The sequence below is a fragment of the Pongo abelii genome, chromosome 10 (assembly GCF_028885655.2).
Source record: "Pongo abelii isolate AG06213 chromosome 10, NHGRI_mPonAbe1-v2.0_pri, whole genome shotgun sequence".
Taxonomy (NCBI): Eukaryota; Metazoa; Chordata; class Mammalia; order Primates; family Hominidae; genus Pongo; species Pongo abelii.
In genome coordinates, this window is record NC_071995.2 from 110,457,549 (window position 1) to 110,482,538 (window position 24,990).

Here is a 24,990-nt window from a genome sequence, read left to right on the forward strand (position 1 = left end):
TTTCTGCTAATGAATTTAGAAACACATCTAGAATTACAATTACATCTCAGAAGACACATCAAGAATCTTAAGTGCAAAATGTTGTAAATCACACACAGCTACCATCATAGTTTGAATAACACAGTTTCTGTGGCAAAGAGATTTTTAATACCTTTAATAACTTTTACCTGTGCACTAAACTTTATCAGCACCATATACTGGTTGGGAGTAGAGTCTCTGATGATTTTCATTTGTTCAATTACTTCGTTAAATGGGGCAACAAACTTCATAAGGTCATGACTGGTCATTGCAGCAGGGACTGTGAGAATACACAGCATGGCACTGCGCCGCACATCTTCTTTTAAGGAGGTCATCTTACTAACAAAACAATAATTAGAGTGTCTTGAATAGATGAGGTATGGTTAGTTTAAGCAATATTAGACAACTTTTATGTCCAAGAAAACAGGAAAAAATAAAAATTGTAATATTTCATTAATTAATTGTTCTATATTATACCCCCATTGGACTTTTTAATCTTCAGTTCAACATTTATTACGGTTATAAATCTGCATTCGGCAAATTTGCAGTGTTTTACTCTCATCAATGTTTGAATAATAATCTGTCACTGGTGGCCAGGCGCAGTAGCTCATGCTTGTAATCCCAGCACTTTGGGAGGCCGAGGCGGGTGGATCACGAGGTCAGGAGATCAAGACCATCCTGGCTAACACAGTGAAACCCCATCTCTACTAAAAATACAAAAAAAATTAGCTGGGCATGGTGGCAGGTGCTTGTAGTCCCAGCTACTTGGGAGGCTGGGGCAGGAGAATGGTGTGAACCCGGGAGGCGGAGCTTGCAGTGAGCCAAGATCACGCCACTGCACTCCAGCCCGAGCCACAGAGCAAGACTCCATCTCAAAAAAAAAAAAAAAAAAAAAAAAAAAAAAATCTGTCTCTGGTTAACTTAAAAGCACAACTCTGGCTATGGACCTCTTAAAAGGCCTAAAAAAACAGCTCTAAATATACGAGATAATTCTGTCTTTTTTTTTTTCAGACAGAGCCTTGCTGCACGGTCTCGGCTCACTGCAACCTCTGCCTCCTGGGTTCAAGCAATTCTCCTGCCTCAGCCTCCCAAGTAGCTGGGATTACAGACGTGCGCCACCACGCCGGGCTAATTTTTGTATTTTTAGTAGAGATGGGGTTTCACCATGTTGGCCAGGCTGGTTTCGAACTCCTGATCTCGTGATCCCCCTGCCTCAGCCTCCCAAAGTGCTGGGATTACAGGCGTGAGCCACCACACCCAGCAAGAGAGAATTCTAAACCACGAGGATGTAACTGAGGATTACAGGAAGTGTTACCAAGTTGAGATGGCCAGAATAGAGAGGAAAGAAAATCCTCCCACAATGCAATTTGTTTTTTGAAATGCTGCAAACTCACTTGACAGCTGTGATCCAGAACGGCTACCTGTGCCGGGTGCAGTGACTCACACTTGTAATCCCAGCACTTTGGGAGGCTGAGGTGGGCTGATCACTTGAGGTCAGGAGTTCAAGACCAGCCTGGCCAACATGATGAAACCCCATCTCTACCAAAAAAAAAAAAAAATTAACTGGGCATGGTGGTGTGCACCTGTGGTCCCAGCTACTCTGAGGTGGGAGAATTGCTTGAACCCGGGAGGGGAGGTTGCAGTGAGCCAGGATTGCACCACTGCACTTCAGCCTGAGTGATGGAATGAGACCCTGTCTCAAAAAAAAAAAACAAAAAACAAAAAACAAAATGGCTACCTGAATAGTCACTGTTTTCCTAGTAGAGATCTGGCAAATGAGTTAGCACAAGAACAGCCTTAAGGTATCAGCTACCATTATCCAAGAAGGTAGTGGCTGGACTTGTAGATTATCTAGCCAAATGCTTCCTTTCCTTGGGGCTCCAGCAAGCTTTGTTCGAACCACAGAAAATGGTAAAAAAGAGGTAATAAAATTGTAATGAGTTAACTGACTTCTTAGCAGCCTCTTCAGTAAAGATTTGGTGGGGACATGAGACTACAAAGATGCTGTGGATCATTTTCTTTGTCCTTTCAATTCCCCATCATCTTCCATGCCTATCTGCTAAGAAAACATTTTCCTGGCAGGGTGCAGTGGCTCACGCCTATAATCCCAGCACTTTGGGAGGCTGAGGCAGGTGGATAACCTGAGGTCGGAGTTCAAGACCAGCTTGGCCAACACAGTGAAACCCCATCTCTACTAAAAACACAAAAAATTAGCTAGGTGTGGTGGCGGGCACCTGTAATCCCAGCTACTTGGGAGGCTGAGGAAGGAGAATCACTTGAACCCAGGAGGCAGAGGATGCAGTGATCTGAGATCGCACCATTGAACCCCAGTCTGGGCAACGAGAGTGAAACTCCGTTTCAAAAAAAAAAAAGAAAACATTTTTCCCACATGTTCTCTTAAGTGTATCTACAGGCATTTCTTTTATAAGGAAAAGCTTTGACCCAATCCACAAGATTAATCAAATGTAAAACATCTGAGAATTCTCTAACATACAACAGACAAAAGTATTATTATTTTGAAGCTTAAAATACCCACTTTCCTTCAGGGCAAGAGACTACGCTAAAGCAAAGCAAAAAAAAAAAAAAAAAAAAAAAAAAAATTTGACTAACCCCCAAGAAAAGAGGGTTTTCTTACTTTGTCTTATATAGGTGCATAATACCATGAACTATTTCAACTGACGGATTTCCACTGAAGAATGAAATCTGGTCTGGAAGCTGCTTGGATGGAGAATCTGGGGCAGCGTTTATGCATTCCTTACTGTGATCCTTACTTCTTTGCGCAGTGAGGGAGGCTTCTGAAGACTTCCTTTCTTCCACTGTAGTTTTTAGTTCATCTTTCACCAATTAAAAAATAGCAGATTATAAATGGATAGGACATATGCTGAAGGATTCGAACTAGATTAAAATTTCAAGTCAGAGGAATAAACTTTGATAGAGTAATTATAATGTAATGCATTAACAGCTATTATTTGTAGAATAGCTGAGTTTATGAGGGCATCATACTTTAAAGCTCTCTTTGCTCCATAAAAATCTCATTAACACCCTCAGGAACTTAAGGATGGCTATTGCATTTGGCAATACCATAATGCAAGCAGGTATCTTCTTTAAAGCTCTCTTTGCTCCATAAAAATCTCATTAACACCCTCAGGAACTTAAGGATGGCTATTGCATTTGGCAATACCATAATGCAAGCAGGTATTTTCTATCACAAAATCCTAACTGGGACAAACATTCAGGGCTACTAAGTTTGAAATCCAAACCTACCAGTTCTGACCACCTCCATGTTGGAGATGTAGTACTATCTACACATCCACTTCCGCAGATGAAATGAGCTGGCTGGCTGGGTGCAGTGGCTCATGCCTGTAATCCCAGCACTTTGGGAGGTCAAGAGGTTGAGACCATCCTGGCTCACATGGTGAAACCCTGTCTCTACTAAAAATACAAAAATTAGCTGGGTGTGGTAGCGTGCACCTGTAGTCCCAGCTACTTGGAAGGCTGAGAGAGGAAGAAGAATTGCTTGAAACTGGGAGGTGGAGGTTGCAGTAAGCCGAGATCGCGCCACTGCACTCCCACCTGGCGACAAAGTGAGACTCTGTCTCAAAAAAAAAAGCAAGCAAGCAAGAAAGAAATGAGCTGGCAGAGCAGGGGAAAACACAACATGTTTATTTGGACACATTAATGATCTGCCACTGAACTAGGTGGTAAGAAATTCTCCCTGGTAGCCGGGTGTGGTGGCTCACACCTGTAATTCCAGCACTTTGGGAGGCCGAGGCAGGCGGATCACTTTGAGACCAGGAGTACGAGACCAGCCTGGCTAACATGGAGAAACCTTGTCTCTACTAAAAATACAAAAATTACCCAGGCGTGGTAGAGGGCATCTGTAATCCCAGCTACTTGGGAGGCTGAGGCGGGAAGACTGCTTCAGCCCAGGAGGCCGAGGTTGTAATGACCCGACATTGCACCACTGCACTCTAGCCTGGGCAACAGAGACCCTGCCTCAAAAAACAAAAAGTCTCCCCCCGACACTGAACTGAATTGTCAACCCCAACTGTTTGAATTAATTTGGAAGAAATATTTGGAAATGCTAACATGTGGCTTAACAGTGTCATATAAAGCACACAGGTAGTGAAAGATAAAAGTATGGTAGATGTTGAAATTGTAGGCTCATCAAACACCGTGTATAAAACAGGCAACCAGGGTTCACATTACAAAAGAGAGTCCGGGGTTTTAGAAAGCATACCTGGGTTGGACTTCATGGTCTCAATGATCACATCTGTCATTTCTCGACGGCCGAGATGCTGATGGATAATCGCTACTTTCTCTCCTGGTGACTTCCCTTCTAAACAGGCTACAGCTGAAGCTAGTGTCGTCTTTTTTATCTCCTCATCAGACATTTCCCCAGCTAAAGAACACATGAATGATTAATACAAGGTAATAAAACAAGCTCCTCTCTGTTCTCTATTCCTCTATCATTAGGTTTTCCTTTTCTTTCTCCTGCCTTCCGCCAAGATGATAAGAAGCCTTTGTAGTATCCATCTCACTCACCTCTGGGACCACTGCAGTATGCAGCAAAGAGTCAATAAGCAGCCAGGAGAATATACTCAGAAATGCAGGGCTGTTCTACTGAAATCATGCACTTTATTTTTATTTTTTGAGACAGAGTCTCACTCTGTCACCCAGGCTGGAGTTCAGTGGTGTGATCTTGGCTCACTGCAATCTCCACCTCCCAGGTTCAAGTGATTCTCCTGCCCCAGCCTCCCGAGTAGCTGGGATTACAGGCACACGCTACCATGCCCAGCTAATTTTTGTACTTTCAGTAGAGATGGGGCTTTACCATGTTGGACAGGCTGGTCTCGAACTCCTGGCCTCAAAGTGATCCGCCCACCTTGACCTCCCAAAGTGCTGGAATTACAGGTGTGAGCCACTGCACCTGGCCCAAAATCATGCACTTTAAAGCAAATCGCCAAAGGGGGAGCCTTAAAGAAGGTTCAACAGTGATCATGCCCAGATGAGCTAACATTTTAGTAATACCTGATAAAATGAAATTGTGTTCAGCCCAAAATGAAGATATCAAGTCCATTAAAAAAACAAAATTTCAAAAACTTGTAGGGGTAGTCTTAAACATCCTGGCTTATGCTCATGCCATGAACCAAGCCATGAACATCTGTGATTACCGTCCTAAATCAATGAAACACATGAAAAGGGAAACGGAATTTGGAGACTTAACTGAAATATCCCTAATATATGCTCTGTCAGGGCAGGGACAAGGCCTGTTTTGCCCACCACTGTATTCCCAGCCCTTATACCACAGTGCCGAGCACACAGAGGAAGCTCTCTAAATGTTTGATGAATAAATGACTACATGACTGACCCATGCAGATGTCTATATGCGGCTAACATCAATTTAGCTGACTTTCAGAACTCAGAAGCCACTTTTAGCCTTTGGAAAGGTGCTCATAAGCCATAAAATCATATTCAATCTTTAATTTGCAGCTCCAAAGGTCAGGTCCTCAGGAAGTTCCCAATGACACCATCCCTACCTGCCCCCATCCCTCTCTCCAAACCAAACACATCTTCTTGTAATAGTTTCCCAAATTGTTTCTCCTTTCCTTCACAGCATTTACCACAGTTGTAATTCTACACATATTCTGCACTTATTTAATTCATCTGTTTACTCCACGAAACTGGGGTGCCATTAAAGCAGAGACTCTGTCTGATTCAGCACACAAGGAACGCTCCAGCAGATATGAGCATAAGTTTTTTTTTTTTTTTTTTTTTTTTGAAATGGACTTTATCTCTTGTCGCCCAAGCTGGAGTGCAGTGCCACAATCTTGGCTCACCGCAACCTCCACCTCCCGGGTTCAAGCGATTCTCCTGCCTCAGCCTCCCCAGTAGCTGGGATTACAGGCACCTGTCACCACGCCCAGCTAATTTTTGTATTTTTAGTACAGACAGGGTTTCACCATGTTGGCCAGGCTGGTCTCGAACTCCCAACCTCAGGTGATCCGCCCGCCTCGGCCTCCCAAAGTGTTAGGATTACAGGCGTGAGCCACCGCGCCCGGCCAAGTATTTCTTGAATGAATGTTAGTTAATTATCTGAAGACCAAGGAACAGAGTCAGAGCTGCATTCCCCACTAAGGAGCTTCCTTACTCGTGTTAATGGTGTAAAAAGCTCAGACTCAAGTCCAGCTCACTGAGTTAGAATCCCAGTTTCACCCATTACAGATAACCTTGGGCAAATCAATTAATCACCAAGCTTCAGTTTCCCAATGTGTAAGAGGCACATGCCGCACCCATCTGCCTCTTAGGGCTGCTGCAAAGGTAATTAAAGAATACAATATACAAAAGGTGCTTAGTACAGTGCTGGGATATAGGAAGTGTCCAAATTTTAGTTATGACTATGGTTAGGGGGCACCTCAACGGGTATCCTTCCAAAAGGGAACAATTTAATTAACCCAGGGACCGTCCAGCGTTGCTGGGGACCCAGTCCCTGCCTTTACGAAGCCCATAGGGAAGCAAGTGAGACAAACACACCACTCGACTATCTCGAGAGGGAGAGGCGCCAGGTATAAACTGAATGTCCTCAGACGGCACAGGGAGGGAGGTTCGAGGCAGGGCTTCCCTGAGATAATATACGGGAAGGCCTCTCAAGGGTGGATGGGAAAGAGAGGGATCCTGATCACCTCTCCGTGTCTTCCTGAGGCAAGAGCCCTCGCCGCGGGCTTTTCCCGGGCCAGTGCTTTGGGAGGGGAAGCCCTCCGGGCCCAGACCCGGCTACAGGTAATGCGGCGAGGCCGCGGGACTCACCCGCGGCGCTGAAGCCGAAGCCGGCGGGGACAGGCGAGTGTTCCGCGAGCTCCAAACGGATGACAACCAGTGACACACTCATAGGGCAGGCGCTGGCCGGCGCGGGCCCCGGCGGGCTCAGGCGAGGCTGGAAGGCGAGCCAAGAGGCCGAGCGGCCCGTGGCCGGCAGCGCCGCCACCGCCTCAACGCAGTCGCCGCCGCCTCAGCAGCAGCACCTCCTCGAACAGCCCTCGGAGCCACAACAACCTCTACTTCCGCCTCCCGGCCGCCGTCGCTGACCCGCGGTTTACGCATGCGCGCATGACCGCGCACAGCGATTGGGCGACGTGGCAGGGGTCAGCCACTGCCCTTCCGGACGCGATTTTGAGGAGGTCGGAGCGGAAGGACGTCGTGGCGATTGCTAACGCTGGGGTCCCACGCTTAGGCTGAGCTGCAGGTTTTCGCACAGCTGCGAGTTAACCTCTGCCTGCCCCAGAGGCCTCGTCCTAATCCACCTCGGCTGACGGCGCGGGATCCCTGGCTCCGCGAGGTCTCCGAATTGCTCGAGCTGTCTGCTATGCAGAACTTTGCCCCTTTTGTTGTGTTTGACTCCCGTCTCTAACCCTAGTATGGATGGTTTTGTTTCTGTCCCACTTTACAGATAGGTACAACGAGGCTCAGAGAGGTGAAGTTCCTTCTAAGGGGCCGTAGAGAGTGGAGACTCGATCGCTGTTCAGATAGCGATCTGGCTGGGCGCGGTGGCTCACGCCTGTAATCCCAGCCCAGAGGCTTAGGCGGGCGAATCACCTTAGGTCAGGAGTTCGAGACCAACCTGGCCAACATGGTGAAACCTCGTCTCTACTAAAAATACAAAAAATTAGCCGGGCTTGGTGGCGAGCGTCTGTAGTCCAAGCTACTTGGGAGGCTGAGACAGGAGAATCGCTTGAACCCGGGAGGCGGAGGTTGCAGTGAGCCGAGATAGTGCTACTGCACTTCCGCCTGGGCAACAAGAGCGAAACTCCGTCTCAAAAAAAAAAAAAAAGAGAGAGAAAAGATGGTGATCTGCTGTTACGAGCACAGTGCTGCAGTTAGACCTGGGTCCTCCTCCCCACCCTGTCACTTCACAAATGTTTACTGAGAGTCTAGACACCCTTGGGATGCTTGAGATACGTTGGCGTATAAGATAAACACAGTTCCTGTCCGTACTATGAGGTCGACCTACCTCAGCAGTTGTGCAGTCTTGAACTAGTATAGTCATTGCATAAAGTTGGCATGATATCATATCCTCATGCAGTTGTGAGGATGAAATGGAATTATGTATATGGAGATAACATTAGCTTTTCTGAGGCTCAGCATTCTTTCCAGTATGTCAGACTGGCTTTTGCATGTAGACACTGACACAATCAATGCATATGGGACACATACATGACAGGATGCTACTCTAGGTACATTGTGTAATGATACATATGTAAGTACATAGTACATTCTAGAATAGATGTGTGTGTATGTGGACATAGTACGTTGTAGATGTGTGCGTATGTGAACTATATAACGTGACCACAAGACATGCATATATAGATCTTGTGACTACATCCTATGAAATACGTTTCCACATGCCCTGTTTAAATCAGGGTTTCTCAACTCTGCACTATTAACATTTTGGGTCCTGATTATTCTTTTTTGTTTTTGGCAAGGGGGCGGGGTGTCCTGAGCATTGTAGAGTGTTTAGAAACATCCCTGGCCTGACCCACTAGATGTCAGTAGCACCTCTCCCCAGGTGGTGACAACCAATAATGTCTCTGGACCTTTACAGATGTCTCCTTGGGGTTAAAAAACATAACCCTTTTGAAGAATCACAGGGTTATGTGAAAGTGCATAAACCATACACACATACTGTATGCATAAAACCTATGAGACCTCTTGTGAACTTTTTTAGTATATTACTGTAGAAGATAACATTTCAACATGTGCCAGGTACTAATTTGAGTGTTTCATATACCTTGTCTCATGCAATGGTCACAATAACTTTATGAAACTGGTACCATGTCCCTATTCTACAGAGGAGTAACCTGAGGCTTGGAGGAAGAGTAACTGGCTTAGGATTTCACAGGTAGTAGTGGCAGAGCTGGAACTGAAATCCAGGCAATCTGAATACAGAACTAACACTCTTTATCTCTTTACCAAACAAACCATTTTTTTTTTTTTTTTTTTTGGTATTTTGAGACAGAGTCTCACTCTGTCGCCCAGGCTGGAGTGCGGTGGTGTGATCTCGGCTCACTGCAACCTCAGCTTCCTGGGTTCAAGCTTCCTGCCTCAGTCTCCCAAGTAGCTGGGACCACAGGCGCACAGCACTGCACCCAGCTGATTTTTATATATTTTTTTAGAGATGTGGTTTCACCATGTTGGTCAGGCTTGTTTCGAACTCCTGACCTTGTGATCCACCCGCTTCGGCCTCTCAAAGTGCTGGGATTACAGGCGTGACCACCGCACCTGGCCCCAAGCATCTTCTTAATGTATGACAACACACACTGTGTGTGCATATTTATGAGAGCATCATTTAGGTAGCAAGTCTGCATTATCATGCTAATCCCATTTTGAGTGTCAGGAAGAAGATAAATCTTTTTTTTTTTGTTTGAGATAGAGTCTCGCTCTGTTGCCCAGGCTGGAGTGCAATGGCAGGATCTTGCTCACTGCAACTTCCACCTCCCAGGTTCAAGCAATTATCCTGCCTCAGCCTCCTGAGTAGTTGGGATTACAGGCACCTGCCACCACGCCCGGCTAATTTTTGTATTTTTAGTAGAGATGGGGTTTCGCCATGTTGGTCAGGCTGGTCTCGAACTCCTGACTTTAGGTGATCTGCCCTCCTTGGTCTCCCAAAGTGCTGGGATTACAGGTATGAGCCACTGCGCTTAGCCTGACAAATCTTTATGGTAGGTACCAGTAACAGAGAACTACAACTGTTAGCCAGAGTTGGGCAGGTTGGGAATGTTACAGCTCTTTGTGGCTACCAAGGATTAAACCTTTCCCCATCTTTTCCCTGTTTTCCGATATTTCCAGTTTATGCATCCTTCCAACTCATATGGAGCACCAGCTATGTGTCTAAAACCTGTACTACGTCCCAGAGGATGTATGCATACTAAGATGAATGAGATAGTCCTTGTCCTAAGGAGCTTATGAGTTCAGAAACACGTAGATGTGAAAACAGGCTGGGCACAGTGGCTCTTGCCTGTAATCCCAGAACTTTGGGAGGCTGAGATGGGAGGATCGCTTGAGGTCAGGGGTTCAAGACCAGCTTGGCCAACATGGTGAAATCCTGACTGTATTAAAAAAAATACAAAACCTTGTAATCCCAGCACTTTGGGAGGCCAAGGCAGGCGGATCACGAGGTCAGCAGATCGAGACCATCCTGGCTAACATGGTGAAACCCCGTCTCTACTAAAAATGCAAAAAATTAGCTGGGCGTGGTGGCAGGTGCTTGTAGTCCTAATTACACGGGAGGCTGAGGCAGGAGAATTGCTTGAACCCGGGAAGCAGAGGCTTCAGTGAGCCAAGATTGCCCCACTGCCCTCCAGCCTGGGCATCAGAGCAAGACTCCTGTCTCAAAAAAAATGAAAACAATTACTGTGTAATGGGGTAAGTGCTCTGCCGAAGATATAGAGAAGAGGCAATGGGAGTGAAAAAAAGAAGTCCCACACTCTACCTGGAAGAAGAAAAGAAAAGGCTCCCCAGAGGAGCTAAAACTGAGGTTGTGATGTCAAAGTGAATGGAAGTTCACCTAACAGATAAAGCAGGGAAAGGTGTTCCAGTCAGTGAGCACAGCAGGTACCAAGGCCTAGAGGTATGAGAAATGACAGCATTTCCTGCCTTGGGAAGTGGCTAGAGCAGAACAGTTGTCTGTAGTTGAAGGAATAAGCAGGCTGCTTGTGGGAGCATTGCCCACATGTCCATTAGTGGGACTACGTGGAGGACAGTGTCCTCCATAAGGATTAAAGTCGGGCCGGGCGCGGTGGCTCACGCCTGTAATCCCAGCACTTTGGGAGGCCGAGGCGGGCGGATCACCTAAGGTCAGGAGTTCGAGACCAGACTGACCAACATGGAGAAACCCCGTCTCTATTAAAAATACAAAATTAGCCGGGCGTGGTGGTGCATGCCTGTAATCTCAGCTACTTGAGAGGCTGAGGCACGAGAATCGCTTGAACCCGAGAGGCGGAGGTTGCGGTGAGCAGAGATGGTGCCATTGCATTCCAGCCTGGGCAACAAGAGTGAAACGCTGTCTCAAAAAAAAAAAAAAAAAGGATTAAAGTTGCCCCTTCAGACCCCAAAGGCATTTTTCTTTTTTTTTCTGTTTTTTTTTTTGAGACGGAGTCTCCCTCTGTCACCCAGCCTGGAGTGCAGTGGCGCGATCTCGGCTCACTGCAACCTCCGCCTCCCAGGTTCACGCCATTCTCCTGCCTCAGCCTCCCGAGTAGCTGGGACTACAGGCGCCCACCACCACGTCCGGCTATTTTTTTTGTATTTTTAGTAGAGACAGGGTTTCACCATGTTAACCAGGATGGTCTCGATCTCCTGACCTCGTGATCTGCCTGCCTCGTCCTCCCAAAGTGCTGGGATTACAGGCGTGAGCCACCGCGCCTGGACCCCCCAAAGGCATTTTTCATCTCTACTAAGCCCTCACACAAAATATGAAAGTGTGTAAGTAAATTTTTCTTTCTATCATAAACATTGGCCTTGGCATAGGAACGTAAGTAAAACTGAAAATGCAAATGAACCTTGACATTTTTAGTTTCAAATATTGCCCCCAAATTCAGCAAATTTCCAATTACTGTCGTTGCATGGTGGTATCCTCAGCAGATGGGTGCAGGACCCCCTGCAGATGCCAAAATCTGTGGATGCTCAAGTTCCTGATATACAATGGTGTAGCATTTGTTTATAACCTATGCACACCCTCCTATATGCTTTAACCCATTTCCCGTTTAGAAAAAAAAGTACTTGACCGGGTGTGGTGGCTCACACCTGCAATCCCGGCACTTTGGGAGGCCAAGGCCGGTGGATCACTTGAGGTCAGGAGTTCGAGACCAGCCTGGCCAACATGGTTAACACCCATCTCTACTATAAAAATACAAAAAATTAGCTGGATGTGGTGGTGAGTGCCTGTAGTCTCAGCTACTTGGGAGGCTGAGGCAAGAGAATAGCTTGAACCTGGGAGGCAGTTGCAGTGAGCCGAGATCATACCATTGCACTCCAGCCTGGGCGACAGAGCAAGACTCCGTCTCAAAACAAAAAAAAACACAGCAAAAAACGTGCAGCTCGCTGCCAGCGCAGTATTCGCAGGGCAAGCAGGATATGAGTTAAGTAATCCCTAGATTACTTATAATACTGGCTGGGCACGATGGCTCACGCCTGTAATCCTAGCACTTAGGGAGGCCGAGGTGGGTGGATCATGAGGTCAAGAGATCAAGACCATTCTGGCCAACATGGTGAAATCCCGTCTCCACTAAAAATACAAAAATTAGCCAGGCGTGGTGGCACGCACCTGTAATCCCAGCTACTCAGGAGGCTGAGGCAGGAGAATCACTTGAACCTAGCAGGTGGAGGTTGCAGTGAGCTCCGATCATGCCACCGCACTCCAGCCTGGTGACAGAGGGAGACTCCATATCAAAAAATATATATATTTAATATATATTATATATATTAAATCATATCCATATCAAAATATATAAATATATATACATATATGTATGTATACCTAAAACAATGTAAGTACTGTGTAAGTAAATAGTTGTTAACCTGTATTTTTTGTTTGCATTTTTTATTGTTGTGTTGTTATTTTTGTTGGTTTTTGTTTGTTTGTTTTTGAGATGGAGTCTCACTCTATAATCCCAGCTGGAATGTGGAGTGCAGTGGTGCAATCTTGGTTCACTGCAACCTCCACTTCCCCAGTTCAAGTGATTCTCATGTCCCAGCTTCCCGAGTATCTGGGATTACAGGTGTGCACCACCACACCGGGCTGATTTTTTTTCTGTATTTTTAGTAGAGACAGGGTTTCACAATGTTGACCAGGTTGGTCTCGAACTCTCGACCTCAGGTGATCCGCCTACATTGGCATCCCAAAGTTCTGGGATTACAGGTGTCAGTTACTGTGCCCTTACTGTGTGTGTTTGTTTTGTTTCGTTTTACTTCAAATATTTTCTTTTTTTTTTTTTTTTTTGAGACGGAGTCTCTGTTGCCCAGGCTGGAGTGCAGTGGCACCATCTCGGCTCACTGCAAGCTCCGCCTCCCGGGTTCACACCATTCTCCTGCCTCAGCCTCTTGAGTAGCTGGGACTACAGGCGCCCACCACCACGCCCAGCTAATTTTTTGTATTTTTAGTAGAGACAGGGTTTCACCGTGTTAGCCAGGATGGTCTCAATCTCCTGACTTTGTGATCCGCCCGCCTCGGCCTCCCAAAGTGCTGGATTACAGGCGTGAGCCACCGCACCCGGCCTTACTTCGAATATTTTCTATTATAGTTGGCCGAATCTGCAGATGTGGAACTCACAAATACAGAGGGCTGACTATACATGAGAAACACATTATATTCAAGATTTACCACTTAAGAGTCCTTTCTCTAGGTGTTTATAGAGGTTAAGTATCCCTTGTCCCAAATGTTTGGAACCAGAAGTAGTTCAGATTTTGGATTTTGGTATATCTGCGTATATATAATGAGATATCTTGGGGTTGGGACCCAAGGCTAAACATGAAATTCACTTATGTATATATGTATCATATATATCTTATACACATAGCCTGATGGTAATTTTATACAATATTTTAAATAATTTTGTGCATGAAACAAAGTTTGTGTTAAGTACTCACATGTGGAATTTTTCACTGTGGCATCGTGTGGGGTCTCAAAAAGTTTTGGATTTTGGATCATTTCAGGTATCAGATATTTAGATTAGGGAAGCTCAACCTGTATAGTTTTTTGAGTCCTAGCCGGGCGCCGTGACTCACGCCTGTAATTCCAGCACTTTGGGAGGCCGAGGTAGGTGAATCACCTGAGGTCAGGAGTTTGATACCAACCTGACCAACATGGCGAAACCCCATCTCTACTAAAAATACAAAAATTAGCCAGGTATGGTGGTGCGCACCTGTAGTACCTGCTACTCGGGAGACTGAGGCAGGAGAATCATTTGAACCTGGGAGGCAGAGGTAGCAGTGAGCCAAATTCGTGCCACTACACTCCAGCCTGGGCAACAGAGTGAGACTCTCTCTCAAAAAAAAAAAAAAAAAAAAAAAGAGTTTCTGATTTTGGAGCATTTCAGATGTCAGATATTTGGATTGGGGATGCTCAAACTATATAGTTTTGGAGTCCTTTTGGCCCCACTGAAGTGACTCCTGTAAACTCAGATGCTGTCTTACCAACCTGTTTTGCACTCTCCTGATTTTTAGTAAGTTTTTTAACTGTAGAAATGACACAAAAAGCTTAAAGATTTTCATGAAGAAAATAGAATTTGCCTTCATTATTTTGTTTTTTTCCCCCATCTTTTTATTTCAAGCTTATAGAAAAGTCGAAAGAAGTTACAATGATCTCCCGTTATACCTTTCATCTAGACTCACTATTAATGTCTGGCCATGTTTGGTTTTCTCTATACACGAGTGTATATAGGTATGCATCTGTATACATGTGCACGTATGTGTGTTGTGTGTGTTGTGTGTGTCTTTTTTTTTTCTGAACCTTTTGAAAGTAAGTTTGGGGAACAGTTACCAAGCTGCTGCAGTGATCTGTAAGTGGAAATGATGGTGTTTTGTGGTGTGAGGGTGTCATCGTAAGTGCTAGGAGGAGGTGAGTACAGGACATCTTAGGTGCACACAGGAGAGACTCCTAATGAGTCTTTTCTGGTATCCCCAAGAGTTTTCATGAAGACAGTGACTGGTAAACTACAACCCAAAGGACTGTTTGGAATTAGCCAGGCAACAGGTGGAACAGAGCATTGCAGAGGAGGAGAACATGTGTTTGAGGAAACTGCATGTAGATGTGTATGTCCAGATCATCCCAGGTTGAGGTGAAAAAATGGGGAGCTGCTGCAGAAAGGAATGAGATTTTTTTTTTTTTTTTGAGACAGACTCTAGCTTTGTCACCCAGGCTGGAGTGCAGTGGCACAATCTTGGCTCACTGCAACCTCTGCCTCCCAGGTTCAAGCAATTCTCCTACCTCAGCCTCCCAAGTAGCTGGATTACAGGCACCCAACACCATGCCCAGCTTATTTTTGTGTTTTTGAGTAGAGATGGGGTTTCGCCATGTTGGCCAGGCTGGTCTCCCAACTCCTGACCTCAGGTGTTCTGCCCATCTCAGCCTCCCTAAGTGTTGAGATTACAGGCGTGTGCCACTGCGCCTGACAGGAGTAGATCTTTTAAGCCAGGCTTAGGAATTGGGAGTTTATTTTAAGGGCAATGGGGAGCCATTGAAGGTGTTGTTTGTTTGTTTTTTGAGATGGAGTTTTGCTCTTGTTGCCCAGGCTGGAGTGCAATGGCATGATCTTGGCTCACTGCAACCTCTGCCTCCCGGGTTCAAGCGATTCTCCTGCCTCAGCCTCCCGAGTAGCTGGGATTACAGGCATGTGCCACCACGCCCGGCTAATTTTGTATTTTTAGTAGAGATGGGGTTTCTCCATGTTGGTCAGGCTGGTCTCGAACTCCCAACCTCAAGTGATCCACCCGCCGCGGCCTCCCAAAGTGGTGGGATTATAAGCATGAGCCACCATGCCTGGCCCAGATTTACAATTTTTAAAGAATACTCTGACTGGAGGGTGAAGAAAGAATTGGAGAGAGGTCTGAGAAGAGGCAAGGGTGCCAGTTAGGATCCATGGGCAAGATGGTGGCAGTGAGAATGCAAAGAGGTAGATGAGATTTTTAGGAGAAAGACTTGACAGCACAGAACTAGATAGGGCAAGGTGAGGTAGAGATTGCAGAAAGTCACAGGAGAGTCCCAGCTTTCTAGCTTGGGCAGCCGAGTAGGCGATGGAGCCCTTGACTAAGTAGCCAGGGAGGGAGGAGACACTGAGGTCAGTTGTGGGTGTGATTCGAAGTGCCTGTTGGAGATGGGTTAGAGATGTCTGGCTGGCCCCTCTGAGCTCCAGGATGGAGGCCTGGGTGGGAGGCAGTGCAGGCAAGTCACGCCCTGTGCCTTCTTCCCACACAGCCTCGGCCTCACCATGTATGTCAGGAGCTGTTTCCAGTCCCCCTGTCTCCAGTGGGTATGGAGGACAGCCTTCCTGAAACACACCCAGCGCAGGCACCAGGGGTCCCACCAATGGACGCGCCTTGGAGGCAGCACCTACAGAGCGGTGATTTTCGACATGGGCGGAGTTCTCATTCCTTCTCCAGGGAGAGTCGCTGCAGGTGAGCTATTGATTCTGTTTCACTTTGCGGGACTAGGGTGGCGGTGGGAGAATGAAGGGTGATCGGGAAGCCAGAGGGGAACACTTGGGCAGCAGTGTGTCCCAGCAGGCCATGCTCTGGCTCTCGAGTCGAATTCCAAGCACCACTAGGGGGCTGAGTGTCCTGGGCGCGTGGTTCAGCTTCTCCAAATCTTACTTTCCTCATCATTAAATAAGCTAATGGTAGTGCCTTCCTCCTTGGGATTCGGCGGAGAGTTATCCGTGGGAAGCACTTGCTTAGCACAGTGATTGCTCAGTGCATCCTAAATTCTCAATGGATGAGCTGCCATGAATGCTGTGATTAGAATTTAACCACCAAGGCAGGGCGCAGTGGCTGAAGCCTGTAATCCCAGCACTTTGGGAGGCCGAGGTGGGAGGGTCGTTTGAGCCCAGGAGTTCAAGACCAGCCTGAGCAACATCATGAGACCCCATATCTGCAGAAATTTAAAAATTATCTGGGCATGATGACAGGCACCTGTAGTTCTAGCTACTCAGGAGGCTGAGGTGGGAGGATCACATGAATCCAGGTGGTTGAGGCTGTAGTCAGCCATGATCATGCCACTGCACTCCAGCCTGGGTAACAGAGCAAGACCCTTACTCAAAAACAAACAAACAAAAAACCCAAAGAATTTAACCACTTCTTCTTGGGAACTGTTCTACTTCTGAAATCTAGAATGCTGAAATTCCCCTTTTGATTACAGCCTTCCTCCCTTCTACCCCACTCCCTCTAAACCTGCTTCTGGACTGACAGGGTAAGGGTCAGCCGTCTGGTCTCTGGTCTTCTCTTTACCAGCCCCTTTCTGGTTTTACTTCTTTTCTACTCAGTTCAGTTTTTATTAGTTAGAGTCGTTTTGGCTTCAAGCAGTAGAAAACCTAACAAAACAGTGACTGAAACGAGCTAGAAGTTTCTTTCTCTTGCACATAAAAGCCCAGGTATGTGGTCTGGGGCACTGTGTGATGCGACTCTGTGGTATCAGGGACTCCGACTCTTTCTAGTATGTTGCTCTGCTGTGACTTTTCATTTCCACTCTTACCTTGTGGTCTGTCTTGGCCGTGTCACCTCCTGCTATCATATTCTCATGACAGCCAGCAGGAAGGACAAAGGGCCAGACAGCCATCCCTCTCCTTTTGACCTTCTGTGGTGGCTGGTTGGCCAGTTCTCCATCCTAAATCAACCCAGGCACAGGTTTTCTGTGCCTGCGTGTCTAGGCTTTCCAGCACTGCTGACCAAATTACTCAGCCATGCGAACTGGCTGCACAAGCTAGTTTCTGAGCTCCAGCCTCAGTTGGGCCATTGGTGCTATGCCTGAGCCTCTCTGTTCCTTTACTCTTGTCTCTCTGTTCCTTCACTCGTATCTCTGTCATGTTTACCTCAGGGGCTGTTCCAGACTGTCCACTCCCCCTGCTCCTTACCACCCCCAAATATTCTTGCTCTGCAGACAGCTGAATCTATTCTTTTACAAAGAACATAAAGACTAAGCCTGAGCAACACAGTGAGACCCCATCTTGAGCTAGGATTGCACCACTGCACCCCAGACTGGCACAACAGGCTTTTTTAGAGAACCTGTCTCTTAAAAAAAAGGCAGCGGGGAAGAACATAAAGATCACTGGACAGAAAGTTTCTTGACTTTCTCTAGAATATCTTAAGAACCAATTCACTTCTCTCCATTCCCACTGCCTCCACCCTTGCCTTCTCTCACCCGAATGATGTCGTCAGCCTCCTAACTCTTCCCCTGCCTCTGGCTCTCTGGATTTTACAAAATCTCCTCCCAGCTCCAGAATTACCTTTCTAAAACATAGATCTTGCTTCTGCGCTTAGTGGCTCACACCTGTAATCTCAGCACTTTAGGAGGCCGAGGTGGGCAGATCGCTTGAGCACAGGAGTTCAAGACCAGCCTGGCCAACCTGGTGAAACCTCGTCTCTACGAAAAATACAAAAAGCGTACCTGGGCGTGGTGGTGCATGGATGTAGTCCCAGCTACTTGAGGGGCTGCAGTGGGAGGGTCTCTTTAGCCCGGGCGGTTGAGGCCGCAGTGAGCTGAGATTGCACCACTGCACTCCAGCCTGGGTGAGAAAGTGAGACCCTGTCACAAAATAATAAATAAATAAAATAAAAATAAAGCATAGATCTTGTTCCTTTCATCCCTGGCTTGAAAACCTTGAATGCCTGCATGTGGTCCCCTAGATTAAGTCTAGAAGCTTTCGCGTGGGATTCAGGGCTCCTCTCAGTTCTAGCTTTCCTGCTGTGGACTACCTGATGCTACCCAGGCATGCCAGACACATTTGCATGTTTGTGCCTTTGCAAGCTCTGTTTCCTCCCTGCCTCCTCTGCCTGTTCAAATCCTACTGATGCTTTTAATGGCAAATTTAAGGGGATATTATTCAGCAATGACTGGAATCTTTTAAACACTCAGTAAATCTCATGGTTGTTACTAACTTCACGAGTCCTCTTCTGTCAAGACTTCTCCAACCTCATTTGCAACCTGGGCAGAATGTTCCTGGATAGCCAATTCCCATTACGTTTCACCTTCACCAAGACATTTTAGTTTGCAGTGGGATATGTACATGTCTCCTCTATGGGGCTCTTGGATTCCAGGAGCCCAGGTCTGGGATTTCTTCACTTCACTGTTGGCAGTGTTAGCTCTGCAGGCTGGCTCAGTCATTCAGGAAATGTTTGATGGGTAGGTATGTGAGCAAAATAGTGATGCCTTCTACTTTGTCTTTTGCTTGACTGGAGCTTCTAATGTTATTTATTTCAAATGAACCATATCAAGGGTCATTTGATAAGAATATACTAGAATTGGCCAGGTGCGGTGGCTCATGCCTGTAATCTCAGCACTTTGGGAGGACGAGATGGGCAGATCACTTGAGGTCATGAGTTTGAGACCAGCCTGGCCAACATGGCAAAATCCCATCTCTACTAAAAATACAAAAATAAGCGAGGCATGGTGGTGGGCACCTGAAATTGCAGCTACTCTGGAGGCTGAGCAGGGAGAATCACTTGAACCCGGGAAACAGAGGTTGCAGTGAGCTGAGATCACACCATTGCACTGCAGCTTGGGAGACAGAGCAAGACTCTGTCTCAAAAAAAAAAATAAAAAATAAAAAATACGTATATATACTAGAATTACTGTACTATACTATTTTTTTTTTCTTGAGGTGGGATCGCGCTCTGTTTCCTAGGCTGGAGTGCAGTGGTACAATCATGGCTCACTGCAGCCTGAAACTCCTGGGCTCAAGCAATCCTGCCTCAGGCTCCCAAGTAGCTGGGACTACAGGTGTTTGCCACTATGCTTAATTTTTGTTTTTTATAGATACGGGATCTTGCTATGTTTCTCAAGCTAGTGTCGAACTCCTGGGCTCAAGTGATCCTCCTGCCTTGGCCTCTTGAGTCATTGGAATTACAGGCGTGAGTTACCATGCCTCACCTGCTGTCTGTTTTTGTATGGCCTGTCAGCCAAGAATGACTTTTATGTTTTGAAATACGTAATTGAAAAATATCAAAACAAGAATAATATTTTGTGACGTGAAAATTATGTGAAGTTCATATTTCAATGTCCATAAAAATGAAATTTTTTAGAAAACCGTCTTGCCCATTTGTTTACATATTGTCCATGACTGCTTTTGCCCTGTACTGGCAGAGTTGAGTAATTTCAACAGGGTCCGTAATGCTTTCAAAGCCTAAAATATTTACCATCTGGCCATTTTCAGAAAAGCTTGATTTAAGCTGTTAGTTTACTATAAAATTAGTACACACGACAAAGAATTCAAAGTATAGCCCAAACAATTTAGTTTTTTTATTTTTTATTTTACTTTATTTTTCTCCAAAAATGCATTTTCAGACCAAAGCTCAAACGCTTTAAGATTGAATTTAGGCCGGGCACAGTAGCTCACGCCTGTAATCCCAGCATTTTGGGAGGCCAAGGCGGGTGGATCATGAGGTCAGGAGATTGAAACCATCCTGGCTAACATGGTGAAACCCCGTCTCTACTAAAAATACAAAAAATTAGCCAGGCGTGGTGGTGGGTGCCTGTGGTCCCAGCTACTTGGGAAGCTGAGGCAGGAGAATGGCGTGCACCCAGGAGGCAGAGCTTGCAGTGAACCTAGATGGCACCACTGCACTCCAGCCTGGGCAACAGAGCGAGACTCCATCTCAAAAAAAAAAAAAAAAAATTGGGCATGGTAGTTCATGCCTGTAATCCCAGATACTCAGGAGGCTGAGGCAGGAGAATTGCTGGAACTCGGGAGGCAGAGGTTGCAGTGAGCCAAGATAGCACCACTGCACTCCAACCTGGGTGACAGATCAAGACTCTGTCTTGGGGAAAAAAAAAAAAATTGAATTCAGAGGGTATAATGATTTCAAAACTTCAAAATGTTTGCCTTTAAAATTTTTGTTAGTGTGATAGACGAAAATTCCATCTTTGTGGTTTCTTTTCTTTTCCTTTTTTTTTTTTTTTTGAGACAGAGCATCATTCCGTTGCCCAGGCTGAAGTGCAGTGGTGTGATCTTGGCTCACTGCAACCTCCATCTCCCGGGTTCAAGCAATTCTCGTGCCTCAGCCTCCCAAGTAGCTGGTATTACAGGTGTGTGCCACCATGCTCAGCTAATTTTTGTATTTTCAGTAGAGACAGGGTTTCACCATGTTGACCAGGTTGGTCTCTTTTTTTTTTTGAGACGGAGTCTTGCTCTGTCGCCCAGGTTGGAGTACAGTGATGCTATCTCGGCTCACTGGAAGCTTCGCCTCCCGGGTTCACACCATTCTCCTGCCTCAGCCTCCCGAAGTAGCTGGGACTACAGGTGTCCGCCACCACGCCCTGCTAATTTTTTGTATTTTTAGTAGAGACAGGTTTCACTGTGTTAGCCAGGATGATCTCAATCTCCTGACCTGGTGGTCCACCCGCCTCGGCCTCCCAAAGTGCTGGGATTATAGGCATAAGCCACTGGGCCTGGCCTTTTTTTTTTTTCTGTTATTTTAATGTTCATTTGCCTGATTGCAACTGAGGTTGCGCCCTTTTTTTTTTTTTTTTTTTTTTTTTGAGTTAGAGTCTCACTCTGTCACCCAGGCTAGAGTGCAGTGCTGTGATCTCGGCTCACTGTAACCTCTTGTCTCCCTGGTTCAAACTATTCTCCTTCCTCAGCCTCTCAAGTAGCTGGGACTACAGGCATGCACCACCACACCTAGCTAATTTTTTGTATGTTTTTAGTGGAGATGGGGTTTCACCATGTTGGCCAGGCTGGTCTTGAACTCCTGACCTGAAGTGACTTGCCTGCCTCAGGGTTCCAAAGTGCCGGGATTATAGACACAAGCCACTGCTTCTGGCTTTTTTTTTTTTTTTCCAGAGAGCATCTTGCTGTATTGCCCAGGCTGTCAGGCTGGTCTCAAACTCCTAGTCTCAAGTGATTCTCCCACCTCCTGAGTAGTGAGCCTTTTTTTTTTTTTTTTTTTTTAATATTATTGGTCATTCAGTTTTTCCGTGAATTGCTCACTTTTCTTGTTGATTTTCAGTAAACCTTTTTTTTTTTTTTTTTTGAGACAGACTTTTGCTCTTGTTGCCCAGGCTGGAATGTAATGGCGCAATCTTGGCTCACCACAACTTCCGCCTCCCAGGTTCAAGCGATTCTCCTGCCTTAGCCCCCTGAGTAGCTGGGATTACAGGCATGCACCACCACCCCTGGCTAATTTTGTATTTTTAGTAGAGACGGGGTTTCTCCACGTTGGTCAGGCTGGTCTCGAACTCCCTACCTCAGGTGATCCACCCGCCTTGGCCTCCCAAAATGCTGGGATTACAGGCATGAGCCACTGCGCCCAGCCAGTAATAACCTTTTATCTGTTACATCACTTGCAAATATTTTCTCCCTTTTATGCCTTATGTTTTGATTCTATTGATAATGCTTTTAGCTGTACCAAAGTTTTCTTTTTCTTCCTTTCTTTTGGAGACGAAATTTCACTCTGCCACTCAGGCTAAAGTGCAGTGGAGTGACCTCGGCTCACTGCAACCTCTGCCTCCCAGGCTCAAGCTATCCTCCCACCTCAGCCTCACAGGCAGCTGCACTATAGGCTCGCACCACCACACCTGGCTAATTTTTGTATTTTTTGTAAAGATGGGTTTTCACCATGTTGCCCAGGCTGGCCTTGAACTTGGGAGCATAAACAATCTGCCCACCTCTGCCTCTGCCTCCCAAAGTGCTGGGATTTTAGCCATGAGTCACCATGCCCAGCCTTCTATATTATTTTCGAAGTTTTAGAATTTTGTTTTTCTGACTTGGATATTTACTGTATTGGGAATTTGTTTTGTGATGGCCTGAAAGATGATTTAATTTAGTTTCTATTCCATATTGAAACCTAGTTATGCCAACCCCGTTTATTGAATAGTCACTGCTAAAAGAGCATAAAATACAGAGAAAATTTCCTGCTGCCACCTCGACCCTTTCCTAGTTGGTTCCAGACTTCAGTGGTTGTCATTGTGAAAAGTTTCTTGTTTATTTTTGAAAAATTGCCCGTGTGTGTTGCGGGGGGGGGGTTGGGGGGGCATATACAAATTGGATCATATGCTGTAGACTGTTCCATAGCTTTTTTTTGACTCAGTATTATATTTTGCCATCTTTTTCATATCAGTTGGCATATGTCTAGGATCTAGTTTGGAGGTTAGTAAACTTTTTCTATAAAGGGCTAGACATGGTGGATGTGATGGCTTATGCCTACGATCCCAGCACTTTGGGAGGCCGAGGTGGGAGATTGTTTGAGGCCAGGAGTTTGAGACTAGCCTGGGCAACATAGTGAGATCCCCATTTCTACAAAAAATAAAAAAATTAGCTGGGCATGGTAGCACGCACCTGCAATCCCAGCTACTCAGGAGGCTAAGGCAGAAGGATCACTTGATCCTGGGAGCTTGAGGCTGCAGTGGGCCATGACTGTGCCACAGCACCCCAGCCTGGGCAACAGCAAGACCCCATCTTAAAAAAAATAAAAATAAAAAGGGCTAGATAGGCTTTGTGAGCCAAACTCTCAGTCACAACTATTAACTTCTACCATTGCAGCAAGAAAGCAATAATAGACAATAGTAAACAAGTGTGGTTGTGTTCCAGTAAGACTTTATTTACGAAAATAGGTAGAGCCAGGCATGCTGGTGTGTGCCTGTAGTTCCAGCTACTAGGGAGGCTGAGGTGGAGGTTCATTTGAGCCCAGGAGTTTGAGGCCAGCCTGGGCAACACAACAAGACCCCATCTCTTAAAAAAATAGATAGGAGACAGATTTGGCCCCAAGCCATATTTTGCTGACCTTTGGGCAAGTTTATATGTTTTAACATCTGTATGGTATTCCGTTATATGAATATATCATAATTGATGTAATAAACACCTTATTAATATGCATTTAACTTTTCTAGTTCTTTTTATTATGAGCAATTCTGCACAAACAACTTTGTACATAACCTTTGCTTACTTTCATAAATATATATGGAAGAAATTTCTGAAAGTAGAATTACTATGTCAAATGTATGTGCATTTCAGATTTTGACAGAAATTATCAAATTGCTGTCTGCAGAGGTTGTGCTTGTTTACGCTCCCGTCAACAGCATATGATGGTGCCGGTTTCCTCACATGCTTGCCAACTCCGGGACTGTGAAAAATGCTATATGCTTTAGCTCTAAAATTAAAGAAGTATTTTTTGGATTGAGTTTTAAAAGTCTTGTTATTTTCAAAGGACATATACCAGATTGTTAACATTGGTTATTTCTGAAAGATAGGATTGCTTGTCCTTTTACTTTCCTTCCTTCCTTCTTTCCTCCTCTTTTTTTTTTTTTTTTTTTAAGAGATGGGGTCTTGCTCTGTGTCCCCAGGCTGCAGTGCGGTGGCACCATCATAGCTCACTGCAGCCTCAAACTCCTGGGCTTAAGCGATCCTTCCACCTCAGTTTCCCGAGTAGCTAGAATTACAGGTACAACCCACCATGCCAAGCTAATTTTTAAATTTTTTCTAGAGACAGGGTTTAATCATGTGGCCCAGGCTGGTATCAGACTCCTAGCCTCAAGCGATCCTCCCATTTTGGCCTCCCAAAGTGCCGGGATGATAGGTGTGAGCTACTGCACTCAGCCTACTTTCTTTTATATAGCTTTCTATGAAATATATCTGAAAAATTTTCAATGCACAGACACTACTTTATGAGAAAAAAACAACAAAGGTGTTTTAATTCCAAAACAAAAGCTATATATAAAGTATATTTTGTCTTAGATATATGATTATGAATGTTGTATGTATATATTTGCCCCCAGCATCTGTATTATAGACAGAAAAAGTAACTGTGGATGAGGAGAAACAATCCTTGCACAAATGTTCCCAGTATTCTACAGATGCTGATGCTGATCCATCCACTGCCTTAGCTCTTTGTGGACAGAAATTTCCTTCTTGGCCAGGCACAGTGGCTCACACCTGTAATTCCAGCACCTTGGGAGGCCCGAGGCAGGCAGATCACCTGAGGTCAGGAGTTTGAGATCAGCCTGGCCAACATGGCAAAACCCTGTCTCTACTGAAAATACAGAAATTAGCCAGGCTTGGTGGCACATGCCTATAATCCCAGCTGCTTGGGGGGCTGAGGCACGAGAATCAGTTGAACCTGTGAGGTGGAGGTTGCAATGAGCTGAGATTGTACCACTGCTTTCTAGCCTGGGTGACTGAGTGAGGCTTTTTCTGAAAAAACGAAGAAATTTGCTTCCTTATCCACAAAGACAGCATTTTAGGCGAACATTTCAGTGTACTCACTCCATGCTGT

At 45.7% G+C, this 24,990-nt stretch overlaps 2 protein-coding genes across 3 annotated transcripts in view; one reads left to right on the plus strand and one right to left on the minus strand.

Annotated features, from left to right (window-relative positions):
• The window catches only part of BRAP (BRCA1 associated protein), a 43,613-nt gene extending 36,469 nt beyond the window's left edge, over positions 1-7,144 (minus strand). Inside the window, exons 1-4 of one of the 2 annotated variants that reach the window (XM_024257268.3) lie at positions 6,826-7,144; positions 4,259-4,420; positions 2,654-2,852; positions 168-357 (exon numbers count right to left, since the gene is read on the minus strand). In XM_024257268.3, coding sequence (XP_024113036.1) covers positions 168-357; positions 2,654-2,852; positions 4,259-4,420; positions 6,826-6,907 — 633 coding nt within the window. In that variant the 5' untranslated portion in view covers positions 6,908-7,144. The other variant, XM_054528279.2, reaches the window with a different exon arrangement.
• Positions 7,145-7,161: 17 nt separating this feature from the next.
• Positions 7,162-24,990, plus strand: part of ACAD10 (acyl-CoA dehydrogenase family member 10) — a 71,838-nt gene continuing 54,009 nt past the window's right edge. Inside the window, 3 exon segments of the mRNA XM_024256397.3 lie at positions 7,162-7,431; positions 14,343-14,452; positions 15,986-16,185. Coding sequence (XP_024112165.2) covers positions 14,370-14,452; positions 15,986-16,185 — 283 coding nt within the window. The 5' untranslated portion in view covers positions 7,162-7,431; positions 14,343-14,369.